Source organism: Myotis lucifugus, unplaced genomic scaffold (genome assembly GCF_000147115.1).
Source record: "Myotis lucifugus unplaced genomic scaffold, Myoluc2.0 scaffold_0, whole genome shotgun sequence".
Lineage (NCBI taxonomy): Eukaryota > Metazoa > Chordata > Mammalia > Chiroptera > Vespertilionidae > Myotis > Myotis lucifugus.
The window spans coordinates 3,011,985-3,025,500 of NW_005871048.1; the positions used below are offsets into that span (position 1 = coordinate 3,011,985).

General features: G+C 37.1%; 1 protein-coding gene across 1 annotated transcript in view; it reads right to left on the bottom strand.

Moving 5' to 3' along the window:
• Nucleotides 1-13,516, bottom strand: part of MEGF10 (multiple EGF like domains 10) — a 115,212-nt gene that overhangs the window by 76,501 nt on the left and 25,195 nt on the right. The window contains exon 4 of the mRNA XM_023754822.1: nucleotides 2,340-2,432. Coding sequence (XP_023610590.1) covers nucleotides 2,340-2,432 — 93 coding nt within the window. The remainder of the gene's footprint in view (nucleotides 1-2,339; nucleotides 2,433-13,516) is intronic.

Genomic DNA, 13,516 nt, shown 5'->3' on the forward strand with positions numbered 1-13,516 from the left:
CTGATTGTCAAAGCAATTGGACCCTGATTGATACAAGGAACTGCTCTGATTGTCAAAGCAATCATTTTATGGTTCTAATATATATCATCAAATATATATATAAGAATAACCAGAGAAGAGGCGACATAGAAATAAAATCTTTGAAAATTAGACTATTTTAACTCTGTTACTAGGTAGATTACTAGTGCATGCATTTTATTGCAAGAATTAGCTGGCCAAGAGTAAAAAGTAAATTATACAACTCCTAATTAGTGACAGTAGAGTAACTGCCACAGACAAAATCCAGGTAACAAGACCCAGTGCTCCAGCTCAGAATAGCATCTTCTTATGTGTTTAGAAAAGGTGTCAGAAATGTTTTTCTCCGAACATCTTTGAAGATGTCAAATAACAGTTCATGTTTACTTATGCCTTTGATCATTATAAATAAACCAAAACATGAGTTGTAGAGAATAAATAAAAGTTGAGTCAATATCACCTTCCAGGATTGAGAGAACATGTGTTCTCAGTATTCTAGGGGCTTTCTTCAAAAGGGAGTCAACTCCGAAATGAAGCAGTTTATTTTCGAGAAGGCCTAACCTGCAAAACAAAACACTATCTTCTATTCCAGAAGGCCTGAACCAGTTCTCAAGAATCTGAAACCCATGTAGGCTTTTGTTTTGTTTACACACTCTTAGTCTGATCTCTTAGCTTGACACAGGCTGCAGTCCTTGGGAGACAGAGTATAAATACAGCTGAAATTATTCCACAGCATTCTTGCCCTGGAATTAGCAACAAACCTCGCTTTCCAAATGACGAATACATCCACTCTTCTCTTGCCCACTAGTTTATAGAATAATGTTATTTTTCCTCAAAATGTGTAGGCACAACTGATTTTTAAGCTGGAAAAGTTCATGAAAGCCACATTGCATTTGAGGTAAGTCGGCCAGAAAAATGGACATGAGCCAACTCCCACATCCCAAACATTTTGCCTCAACGGCATGTGAACAGAATGCCTACTCTTCTCCTGATCTCGAACAGAAGCACAACAAAACCCTGCAGAACAGTTATGCACTGGGACTGGAAGCCCATCAGGGGCAGAAACTCTCTCTCTTTCTCTCTCTCTCTCTGTTTCTTCCCCCCACCTCCCCCTCACCCCTGCTGCTGCTTAAGATACAATGAAAAGGCTCTTTCACACAGAATGTTCTGTGCACAGACAGCACAAGGGGCAGCCAAGAGACCACAAAACTGAAACAAGTAGTTCTAACAAGATAAACAGTCATCTCCCCATCCCAAATGTGAGCAAGTAAAAATTCTTAAACCCGGCTTACCTAGACAGCTGGAAGTCCGTTTGGACTAGTTTCAGAAAACTGTTTTGTAGCAATGAGGACACATTTGTGCTGCCATGAGAGCCTGCTAATTTTTAAAACTATTATTTCCTTTCTCTAAATATGATGGTCCGTTCTTTACAATTTAGTTGATCTTTGAGTCCCTCTTACATTTCTCAAGGCAAATAGTGTGGTGAGGCCTGGGGTGGGACAGGGGGCTAGTGGAGGGTGGGATGTGGGGAAAATAGGGGACATCTGTAATACTGTCAACAATAAAAGATAAACGTAAAAAAAATGAAGTATGAAGGAACAGGAAGTATACACAATTACACACACAGCAACAAATTAGCCAGAAAACTTTTAAGTTTTAACTGTGAAATTTAGAAAAGCTACTGCACTACATGACATTCCATCATTTAATACTCATAATAAAGAGTATGAGATTTTAAATGCAACCTGCTTATAGTCCAAAGAGTGTTATTTTAGCATTGTAATTTTAACATGAGACAGATGACATACTATATTCTGTTCATGAATTTTTATTTATTACCAATATTTCTCCCCAAAGTTATCTCAAGCAAGTGCTCATTATTTGCATCTCAAAATATAGAGAAAAATCGGTTAAGCATTGAAAATATCCATTCTACTTCTTCTGAGTTAATACCAGAAAGTAGTCAATTTTAACCACCAAGCAAATATCATAGATACATCAACAAGTGGAAACAGAAGTTAGACTACAATAGCTATGTCACCACGACTGCCCTACTCTGGCAAATGCACTGGTATTTACGGAAGCATCAGCATCAGATTATTGAAATCTTCTTTCCAAGTACCTTTCTTTGTACTCAGTTAACAGCTCTGGATCTAATAACTTGCAGAGATTTAAAGGAAACTCTATTAATGAGTTGGGTCGGGAATCCGCACTACACTCTGCATAGGGGTGAAACGGGAAACCCAAGGCTCGGGGGAATCTGCAGACAAGGGGCCCTTCCAGCACAAACATCCCAAGACAGACAACAGCAGGTGGACACTCACCACTGGAGCAGTTGGTGCCCCCCCAGCCAGGCTCACACTGACAGGTGTTTGGAGCAATGCAGCGACCATGGACACATTTATCTGCACAGTGGGCTGTCGGAGAGAAAAATCAATCAAATGAGGAACGTTGGCACGAGAAAAACCCCCCAACAACACAGCTGTTTCCCATCCCGGTCTCAAGTATCACTTAAAAACAACATGCACGCTTGATAATTTCCTTCAATCCATGCCTCAGCCCTCTTGTAGTCTGCGGTGGAACCAAACAATTCCCCTTCCTATTTTGATAGCTCCAAATAAATTCCTTCATTTTTGCTATTTAACTCTACTTCATGCTACATTAGGAAAGAAGTTTCAAGGGAAACTGCCTAATCCAGTTTAAAAAAATGATCAGTGACGACCAAATATATCCTCTTTGTTTGGGGAGATGAGTATGTGGCTGTAAATGCAGAGGCAAATCACAAAGCAAGATATTAGGGCTCCAGGGCGACTGAGCAGACAGATGTTTCCCTGTTACCTTCACCAGAAACAATAGTTAACCCCTCTGTGCACACGTTATTCACAACTGCAACACAGGAGAACTGCATGCCCTTTTCCTATTGGAGGAGAATATTTGAAAAATGTCACCCAGGTCTTAGGAAACAGTAAATCTAAATTCCTCTTTCATTAGCAACTATCTTAGCTCTGACCCAACTCCTGTAGGTAAGGGGGATCATTGCAGACATGAGTGGATGGGTAGTCTGGTGATTTCCAAAGCCAAGTTCTGTGGGATGACAGAAAGGACTCTCAAAAATATTATTCTGTGCTGAACATTAATGAGCATTACCTTCAACCTTAGTGCCACTCACATTGATTAAATATTTTTTAAATACCCAGATATATGAGTAATAATGAGAACAATTTGGAAAAGTTGGGGGTTAAGATACTCCAAAATTCTATGTAAGGATGAGATAAGGTACCACATGCTTTAGGGATATGTTTTCATTCATGTCTTATTACAAGAACAAAACAGGTCTACTATCCAAACATAAAATACCAATAAGCAAAACAAACCTCATCTCCAGTTCCACCAACTAGTAACATTTTTGTGTAGGTGTAAACTTTCAGGAATTTTTTTCCTATATATTTTTCTCCTCAAAGAAAAGAAAAACAGAATCATAATATTTTTCAATTTGCCTTTCCACTTAATGGAAAAATCTTTCCATGTCATTAAATATTTTATGTGATTTATATACTGGATGTTTGTGTGTGTACATATATATTATCTATATTGCTGCACCAAAAATGAAAATGATAATCACTTCTACGTTTTTTATCAAAAAGATTTAGACATCAGGGAATGACATTATAGAAGAGACAGCAAAAGCAAAATGTGGAAAGAAAAACAAATGAAAATGAGGTCTGTTTGGATGCATTGTTTGGAGCAATAGCTTTGGAAAGTGACAGGGAAAGACCTTGAAAAACAAACCAAGGTGTTAAGATTTTATTCTGAGAATTATCTGGAAATATTCTAATAAAAAATATAAATTTATTACAAAAAAACCATCAGGTAGAGGACACCACAACAGAATAAAGTGACCATAAATTTCAGGAAATGGAGGCTCACTTACATCACCAGAATGCTTTTTGAGCTCCCAGGCAATTTGGTGAGGGGTGCCAGGCCAGGTGAGCTGGGGATGTTGGCCCAGAGTAGAAATTCTGACATAGAGTTGGAAGGAGATGCTTAGGAACTTCACCATATTTTTTTCAGACAATTACATATTTAATTGTAATTAAAAGTGAAATCTGCCTGAAATGTGTACTCTGCCCCTACAATGTGCTGGCATCCTGCCTGGTTAAGTCAGCATGTGCCAGCCTCAGGGCTCAGTGTCTCCTGCTACGTCCATGCATGTGTTTGATACTGTAGATGTACTGTTCATTTGTAAGGTCATAGCTCTGTCCTAGTCCTTCTTTCAGGTTTAGACATGCGCAAACAAGCCAGAAAACTACCATAACTGGAGTAGGAAAAGATTAATTTAATGCCACAGGAGGCTCAGGTCTAACCATACAGGACATGTCATTGCATCCAGTGTCTTGGATTGCAAATGGGCATTGTATCGCATGTTATGTGGTAGAATGCACACACAGGGCAGTCTCACGTACAGAGAGTGCTGACACCACCGTAGACAGGTACATGTGAAAGTGCTCACTCATCTTACGTATTGGCGACATCTCTGCTCGCAACATATGGTGATCAGCTCTCAGACCCAAATTTACCAATTTCTCCTCCTTTAAGGTACTAAAACAATTTAAAATTCTGTTTGTATGGCTGGAGAAGTTTTAAAAGTCAGATCTATTTGCCTTTAACATGAAACAAGAGTTTTCTGATACACTGTATTTAAAAGAAAACACAAAAATTGGACATAGTAGTTGATAAAAAAAGTGTCACTCATATCCTCGAATTTCAAATTCTTGCATTTATTTAAAAGACTCTTGCTCTCACCAATCACTTTAATGCTAAGGAAATGTTATAAATGTTAAGGTAAACATTTATATTAATAAAACACTATTTTAGAACATACAGATGGCCAACAGATACATGAAAAGATGCTTGACATTATGAGTCAGAGAAATATAGATAAAAACCTCACAGGTATTAGAATGGCTATTATAAAAAAGACAAAAAATAACAAGTGTTGGTGAGGATGTGAAGAAAAGGAAACCCTCAGAGACAATTGGTGGGAATGTCAATTGGTGCAACACTATGGAAAGCAGTGTGGAAGCTCCTAAACAACAAAAAATATGACTACCATACGATCCACAACTCCACTTCTGGGTATTTACCTGAAGAAAACGAGAACACATTCCAAAAGAAATATGCACCACTATGTTCGTTGCAGCATTACTTACAATAGCCAAGATATGGAAGCAACCTAAGTTTTCATGGATGGATCAATGAATAAAGAAAATGTGGTGTATATACACAAGGAACTAATATTCAGCCACAAAAAACGAAATTTTGTCATTTGCAATAACATAGATGGATCACAAGGGCATTATGCTAAGTGAAATAAGTCAGGCATTGAAAGACAAATACCTTATGATCTCTCTTATATGTGTAATCTTTAAAAAAAAATCCAAGCTCATAGATACAGGGAAGAAATTGGTCATTGCAAGACACAGGGGTTGGGGGATAGGAGAAATGGGTAAACTAATTTTTTTAGTTTAAATAAATTGAATTTAAAAACCTACTACTTTACTTTGTTTTTATATTTGAGCATCCATATAAAATTTCATTTGACAAAAGAATCAATTTCACCATTTGAAAATTTGAAATTAAGACACTATATAACATAAGAGAAACCTGGTATTTCATATCTACCCGGGAGGGAGTGGCTATGAGAGGAGAATTTGGAGGTGTTCTATGGGCAGGTCTGTTTGTCGCTCTATATCCTTTCATTTTTTTCACTTCTTATCTTAGTTTAACATTCTTTTACTACTCATCTTTCTCTTCCCTCAAACTACTTCTTCAATATACATAGCTACCAGAGAGGATGCATAGTAAACCCTGGTTTTAATTTAGTTGTGTGGAGACCCCAAAGCCTGGTGTGACCTCAAATGATTTCCACTGTACTCTCCTGAATCAACTAGGAAGAAAAATAAGATTGAACAAGCAGGTCTAGCATCTGTTCTCCAATGTTGAGATGGGTAAAGAAATGCATATGTTAAACCTGTGCACAGAGGGTCACGCATGAGAATTGCATGTGCTTCAGAATGCTTTCAGATGGCTGAATAATCTTATGAATGTTCTCATGTTTGATTCCTGATGGTACAAATTTTGTGTTTTATGAAATTATCATCAAGAAGTTCAATTATAGTAGAAGAAAAAACTCTAGGGGGGTAACTTTAAATGGTAGACTATTTTTTATGAAACTCTTGAACTAACGAACTCACATTTGGTCAAAGTCTAAAGCAAAATGTGAATAAATAGCAGAAAACAAATTTGTCTGTAAGTTAGGAATTGGAAGGGGAAGTTGCTTTCCTAATGATTTTCTTTCTTAATTAAAACTTAAAGCCAATGGAATTATCCCTGAGTATTGAAGCCTAAAGTCAACTAATGATCTAAGTCATGAGAAATATTGTTGGTAGGGATTCTAAAAGGAAAGGATTCTACTTCCCTGCTACAGAATCTACACACAGCATTAAACTCTCACACAGTGCCATCTGCCCCAGGCCCCTATCCCACCAGCTCTGGGTTCTCCACATCTAGCAATAGCCTTCACTAGCACCTTTAAGAGCAGCAGGAGCAACGGGAGCTAACAGAGGAGAACAGAGTAAACAGTAGAACTCTCTGTGTTCTCTGATGTCCAACTCCCCAAGTTGTAGGAACAATAACTATGGCATAGGTGGTGACAAACACAGACTCTCCCCTCTAGGAGATCAGCCTCATCTTTCTTCTTTCAGCTTTAAATGCCTCCTACTCTGAGTGCTGAACTTCCATGACTAAACTCCACATAAGAAGCCACGGTATGTTAAATCCATGAATTTGTCCTGTAGAAAATCCTAAAGTGAACTAGAAAAGAGAAAGGGAACAGAGGGCCCCCTTAGCAAATGTTCAGTAGCTCACATTTCAAGGACAAAAGCAAAAGACTCATCATAAAGTGTGGCTTGGGCATTAATGGCAACAGTCATTTTATTTCTTGTTCATGTCCTTTCTTCTTCTTTGGAAAAGGTTCATTTAAACCAGGAAAAGCTAGCAAAGACGATATGGCCTATATAATTTATTTCTCACATCTCTCCTTAAGAAAATCATTAAGTATCATACTCTGAGTTTTCAGGAGTTTTTTAAGAGATCAGATGTAAGCTGAATCTCTGGACCCACAACAATCACACTGCTGCAGACACATCGAGTTGCTAGGGGTGACCAAGGCTTCCTTTCCCTCAAGAACTGAAAGGCAAGAGACACTGATGAGAAGAACATGCCACATTTTTGAAGTGAAAGCTGTGGACAGCCTGTCTGCCTGATGAACAGGTGAGAACTGACATGATGACCCTGGAATCTTTTCTAATTATGCTCCTGTTTCAGTCTTAGTTCCTAAATCCATTTAAATCCCATTACCAGTGCCATGGACCTCATTGCTTTCACGAGCAAATATTTGGCTTTAATACTGAGAACCACTAACTATACTCAAAAATTTTCTCTTCTGCCCATCCATTTTCCTTTGGATTTACACCTAGGGTGTGGCAAAAAGGTGAACGTAAGAGTGGGCAAAGACTCCTCTATAAACCAATTATATCTTTAAACACAATACCTACTGTCATCCTAAAGGATATAATATAATCAATTACTTTAAGTTAACTTGAAAAATGTTTCCATCATCAAAGTATCCTTTGAAAATAACTGTCCAATAAAACACAAACCTTCCAGCTAACCCATCTTTCCTCATAAGTTCCTTTTATCATGGTCTTATGAATAAGTCACAAATCTTGTTTTTGCTCATTTATTCTGCGTTGGCATTGAGGAACACAGATAGAGTTAAAGGTGCCTTTACTGAACATCATTCCCACATTTTTCAGACAAGGAAACTGAAACTTGAGAAATGGAATGATGTTCCCAATCGATATAGGTGGTGTGAGAGGCAGAAGCAGAACTAAGTCCTGGTGCCTGACTCCACAGGAACAAAACTTACGGTGGGTTTTATGGGAGGGGGAAGAGACGGGGTGAAAAAGATGGTAGCGGTTGTGCTGGGCAAGAAACTAGGGCAGATGTATTAGATGGCTAGGAGTCAGAAGTTAGAAGATTCAAATGAGGAAGAGAGAGAAAGCAGAGAGTTAACTTCCAAGGTACGAGTAAACTTCATTCACTCAATATTTTTGTTAGAAGCTAACTATATGCAGAGTCTTTACAAAATCTAATTGCTGCTACAATGTGGAAGTACAGACAGGAATAATTTTGTGCCCATATTTCCAAATTATACACTCTACTGTGTTTAATATTTAGTGATGTAGCAGACATACTGCTACTGTCGACCCAAAGACAACAGATCAGGAACTCCTAGTCTGCAGAGAAAGTCACACAGAGGTCCCTGAAATCCAATAAACACAGACCAGAGTGCAGGGGAAATAACAGAGGTATGAGCAAAATACTATGAAAGCACATTTAATAATTCCATTTATATGAAATGTTCATATAGTTAAATCTATAAACAGAAGAAGTGTATTTGTGGTTATCAAGGGCTGGGAGGGATTAGGAGTGAATGTGGGGTTGTGGCTAATGGATACAGAGATTTTTTTTTTTGAGGTGATGAAATGTTCTAAAATTGTGTGATGGTTGCACAACTTTGAATATATGAAAAAAACCCACTGAACTGTACACTTTAAATGGTTGACTTGTATGGTATATGAATTATATAAAGCTGTCATAAAAAAATAATGTTGGAACTATGGAAGGAAGCAATTAATTCCAACTTGAGTAAGATCAAGGTGGGTCTCCTGAAAGAGAGAATATCTGAAAGTGGACACCTTTGTAAGAAAATTGCAGGAAAGAGTGGCCAACAGCAGCTGCCTCATACCCCATTTTCTTTCCATTCCATCCCAAAGTTGCATAACCCACTGCTTGGGGTCAGGGGCTCTTGCCTCACAGCCACCAGCGGTTCATATGCAGAGCCTGCATAAACGGTGATCAGTCATGGGGAGCAAGAGAACAATGGGAGCCCACACATTTGCACTTAGTAAATGTAATGAAAAAACATCCATATCTAAAATTCCTTTCCCTCCATTCTTAATAGGGCTTTCATGACTCTTAAGGACAAGAACTAAGAGTAATTGCTAGCAGTGTCTTTGGTAGTCATTGCTAATAATATACCAAATTATATACCAATCCTTACTAATAGAATGCCACTTTCACCACAGAGAATAATGTGACCAGTAAGAAACGACATTTCCCAGCCCTCACTCTGGATTGAAGTGTCCATGTGGAGAATAGTGTATGGGAACAGTAAGTGCAATTCCCCTTTACTCTCCTTCCTGATGCCTGGTGTGTGAACAAAATGCTGAATCTGCACACACCATCAGGCAACTCTGAGGGAAGGGCCCAGAGAATCACAGAGAACTTTACTCTGAATTCCTTGCACAGATGAATAAATAATGTGGGAGCTATGGAAGGAAGCAATTAATTCCAACTTGAGTAAGATCAAGGTGGGTCTCCTGAAAGAGAACACCCACTTCCAGATTTCTCATTACATAGAAATAATAAACCCTACGTATTTATGTTTCCATTTCTCAAATATTTATTTATTGCAGCCAAACATAATTCCTAATACACCGCCTCTTTGGGAGATATTTCAGGTGAGTCAGTTCCTAAATTTAAAAAAAATCCATAATAAGATATTATTATTATTTCAACAAATGCCCCAGAAAAAGCATTTGGCAAAATCCAACATTTATTCCTGATTAAAATTCTCTACAAAACAGAACCAAAAAGGAGTTCCTCCACCCTGATAAAGGGCAAATATGAAAAACATACTACTAATATTATACTCAATAGTAAAAGAATGAATGCTTTCCCACTAAAATTAGGAACAAGACAAGGATGTCTACTCGTCATTTCTATTCAGTATTGTACTGGAGGTTGTAGCAAGTGTAATAAAGCAAGAAAAAAAGTTTAAAATCCAGATTTGGAATTAAGAAGTAAAACTGCCTTTATTTACAGATTATGTAAATATCTGTATGTATGTAGAAAATCTGAAGGAACCTACAATAAAAAGCTACTAAAATAATGAGAGTTTAAGAAGGTTGCAGATAAAAACCAATATACAAAATTTAAGATAGTTCTATATACTGGCAGTGAACAATTAGAAATTGAAAATTTAAATGCCATTTACAATAGCATCAAAAATATGAAATATATAGGGATAAATATGAACCAAAAGGTGAAAGTACTATACCAAAGAACTAACAACTGCTAAGAGAAATGAAAGAATGAAACAAAACTACCAATCAATTTAACCTACTTAACGTTTACAGAAAACTCCATCCAACAACAGCAGAATATGTATACACATTCACTCTAGAGAGACAGGCTTTGTTTATGAGTCAGATGACTCAATATTATTAAGAAACCAATTCTCCCCCAAGTAGATCGGTAGATTGCATACTTACCAATCAGAACCCTGCCAGCTGTTTTAGTAGAAATTGACAAACTGAATTTAAAATTCATATGTAAAAGCAAAGTACCTATAATAGCCAAAATAACCTTGAAAAAGAAAAACAAGTTGGAAGACTAATACTACTTGATTTAAAGACTTATAAAGCTACAGTAATCAAGAAAGGGTGATGTTGGTATAAATGTAGACAAATAGATCAATAAAATAAAATAGAGAAAATAGAGTTCAGCACAAAAGCAATTCAGTGAAGAAAAACAGTCTTTCCAGCAATGCTAGAGAAACTGGACATCCATATGCAAATAAACATGGATATATAATCTCACACCATATACAAAAATTAACTCAAAATGAATCATAGTCATAAATGTAAAACCTACAAAGTATAAAAACTCTAGAAGAAAACATAGGATAAAATCTTTGTGATGTTGAGTTGGGCAAAGATTTCTTAGTTATAGCATCAAAACACAATTGCAAAAGAAAAAAAAATTAAAATTTGTCCATCAAAATTAAAAACTTCTGCCGAACCGGTTTGGCTCAGTGGATAGAGCATCGGCCTGCGGACTCAAGGGTCCCAGGTTCGGTTCCGGTCAAGGGCATGTACCTTGGTTGCGGGCACATCCCCAGTGGGGGGCGTGCAGGAGGCAGCTGATCGATCTCTCTCATTGATGTTTCTAACTCTCTGTCCCTCTTCCTTCTTCTCTGTAAAAAAATCAATAAAATATATTTTAAAAAAAAAATTAAAAACTTCTGCTCTTTAAAAAACACCATTAAGAGAATAAAAAGATAAGACACAGATCGGAAGAAATACTTTCAAAAATATTATCTAATAAAGAATTTGTATCCAGAACTTATAAAGAATCTCTATATATAAAAGCCTAAGTGACCATCTGACCAGCTGACCATTAGACCATCTGACTGGTAGCTATGACAAGTGAAGAAAAACAGTAGATTGCATACTTACCAATCAGAACCCTTACCAATTGTCAAAAGATAATTGTCCATATAGGTATACATTTATTTCTGAACTCTATTTTCTCTATTTTATTTTATTGATCTATTTGTCTACATTTATACCAACATCACCCTTTCTTGATTACTGTAGCTTTATAAGTCTTTAAATCAAGTAGTATTAGTCTTCCAACTTGTTTTTCTTTTTCAAGGTTATTTTGGCTATTATAGGTACTTTGCTTTTACATATGAATTTTAAATTCAGCTTGTCAATTTCTACCACCGGGGGTAGACGCTCAATGCAGGAGCTGCAGAGCTGCGTTGACTTGGCAGTTGTGGTTCTTGGGTGATGCACCTGAAACCAAAGAGGAGGGAGCCCGATTCCAGGGTGCATCACCCAAGAACCGCCCTCTTGCAATCTGGGACCCCTCAGGGGATGTCAGAGAGCCAGTTTCAGCCCAATCCCCACAGGCCAGGCCGAGGGACCCCACCAGTGCACGAATTTGTGCACCGGACCTCTAGTACAAAATAAAAAACAAAGAACTCACAATTACAAATAAACAAATAGCAAAAGATTTGGACATATCACCAAAGAAGATGTACTAATGGCAAATGAGCTCATGGAAAGTTGCTCAATGTCATTAGTCATTAGAACAGCTCAAATTAAAACTATATGTATATATTCAAATGACAAATTTAAAAAAAATGTATCAAGTGTTGGCAAGGATCTGAAATAAGTGCAACTCTCATACATTTCTAGTGAGATTTTAAAATGGACACCACTTTGAGAAAGTTTGGCAGTTTTTAAAAAATGTTCATGGACATTTAGATGGTTTCCAGTTTGGCTATTTCAAATAAAGCATCTTTGAAGTACCAATTGATTCAGCCACACCATTCCTAGGTATTACACAAGAGAAATAAATATATACATTCATACAAAGGCTTGTATAGGAATTGTCAGAGCAGCTTTATTTGAAATGATAATCCAGACAAAATGGATGAATCTCAAAATGACTATTCTGAGTGAAAGAGATCAGGCATAAAAAACAATAACATACTGTATAATTCCATGTATATAAAGCCCTAGAAAATACAAACTAATCTAGAGTGACAGAAAGCAAATCAGTGGTTACCTGCAGAAAGTGAGGGGCAAGTAGGGGTGGATGGGAGGAATTACAAAGGGGTATGAAAAAATGTTTGTATGCTATGAATAGTTAACTTCGTAACTGAGGTGATAGTTTCATGACTGTATACTTGCCATACCTATCAAATTATATACTTAATTTGTCTAGTTATTTTATGTCTTTGTTACCTCTGTAAAGCTGTTTTAAAAAAAAAAACTAGAGCCATGACCAGTGTGGCTCAGTTGGTTAGAACATTGTCCCATGCACCGAAGGATCATGGGTTCGATTACTGGTCAGGGCACATACCTAGATTGTGGGTTCGATCCCTGTTCAAGATGCATACAACTAGACTGTGAGAAGAACTTCCAGAGAGGGACAAAGAAAACTCTCTATATACAAAACAGGGCAGATTTATTTTATTTTTACAAAAATCTGAGCTAACACTAAAATACTATACATACTTTGTAAGTTCAGTAAGAGTCTGTGGTCATTGATGGATGGGCTCTCCAAATGCTTATGAAGGTATTGGCTTGAGGCCTTCCCAAAAATATTTGAGGAAATGCTAATACTAAAACTCACAATGCAATGTTCTACTAAGCTTTTCCTCTACAAAGTGAATGACTTACACAGAAAAAAAAAGTTTGTGTTGAAATAGACTATTGTAATGGATCCCACACAAGGGATTGAAATACCATCTGTGGAGCACATAATCCTATTCATTTAATGGAAAATGGAAAAAGTTTTTAGCTTAATTCCACACATATACAGGCATTATCTATTTTGGCCACGACTCTCGCATTGTTGTCTCTTTAGGTTAAATCAGATTTAAGTAATAAGGAATACGATCCTAATGGACCATAGTTTCAAAAAATTAACAGACACTGGGATAAACTCCCACTTTTCTAAGCACAAATTCCTAGCAACTTAGCCTATAGCTTTTGATACAAATGCAAACTGATTCAAT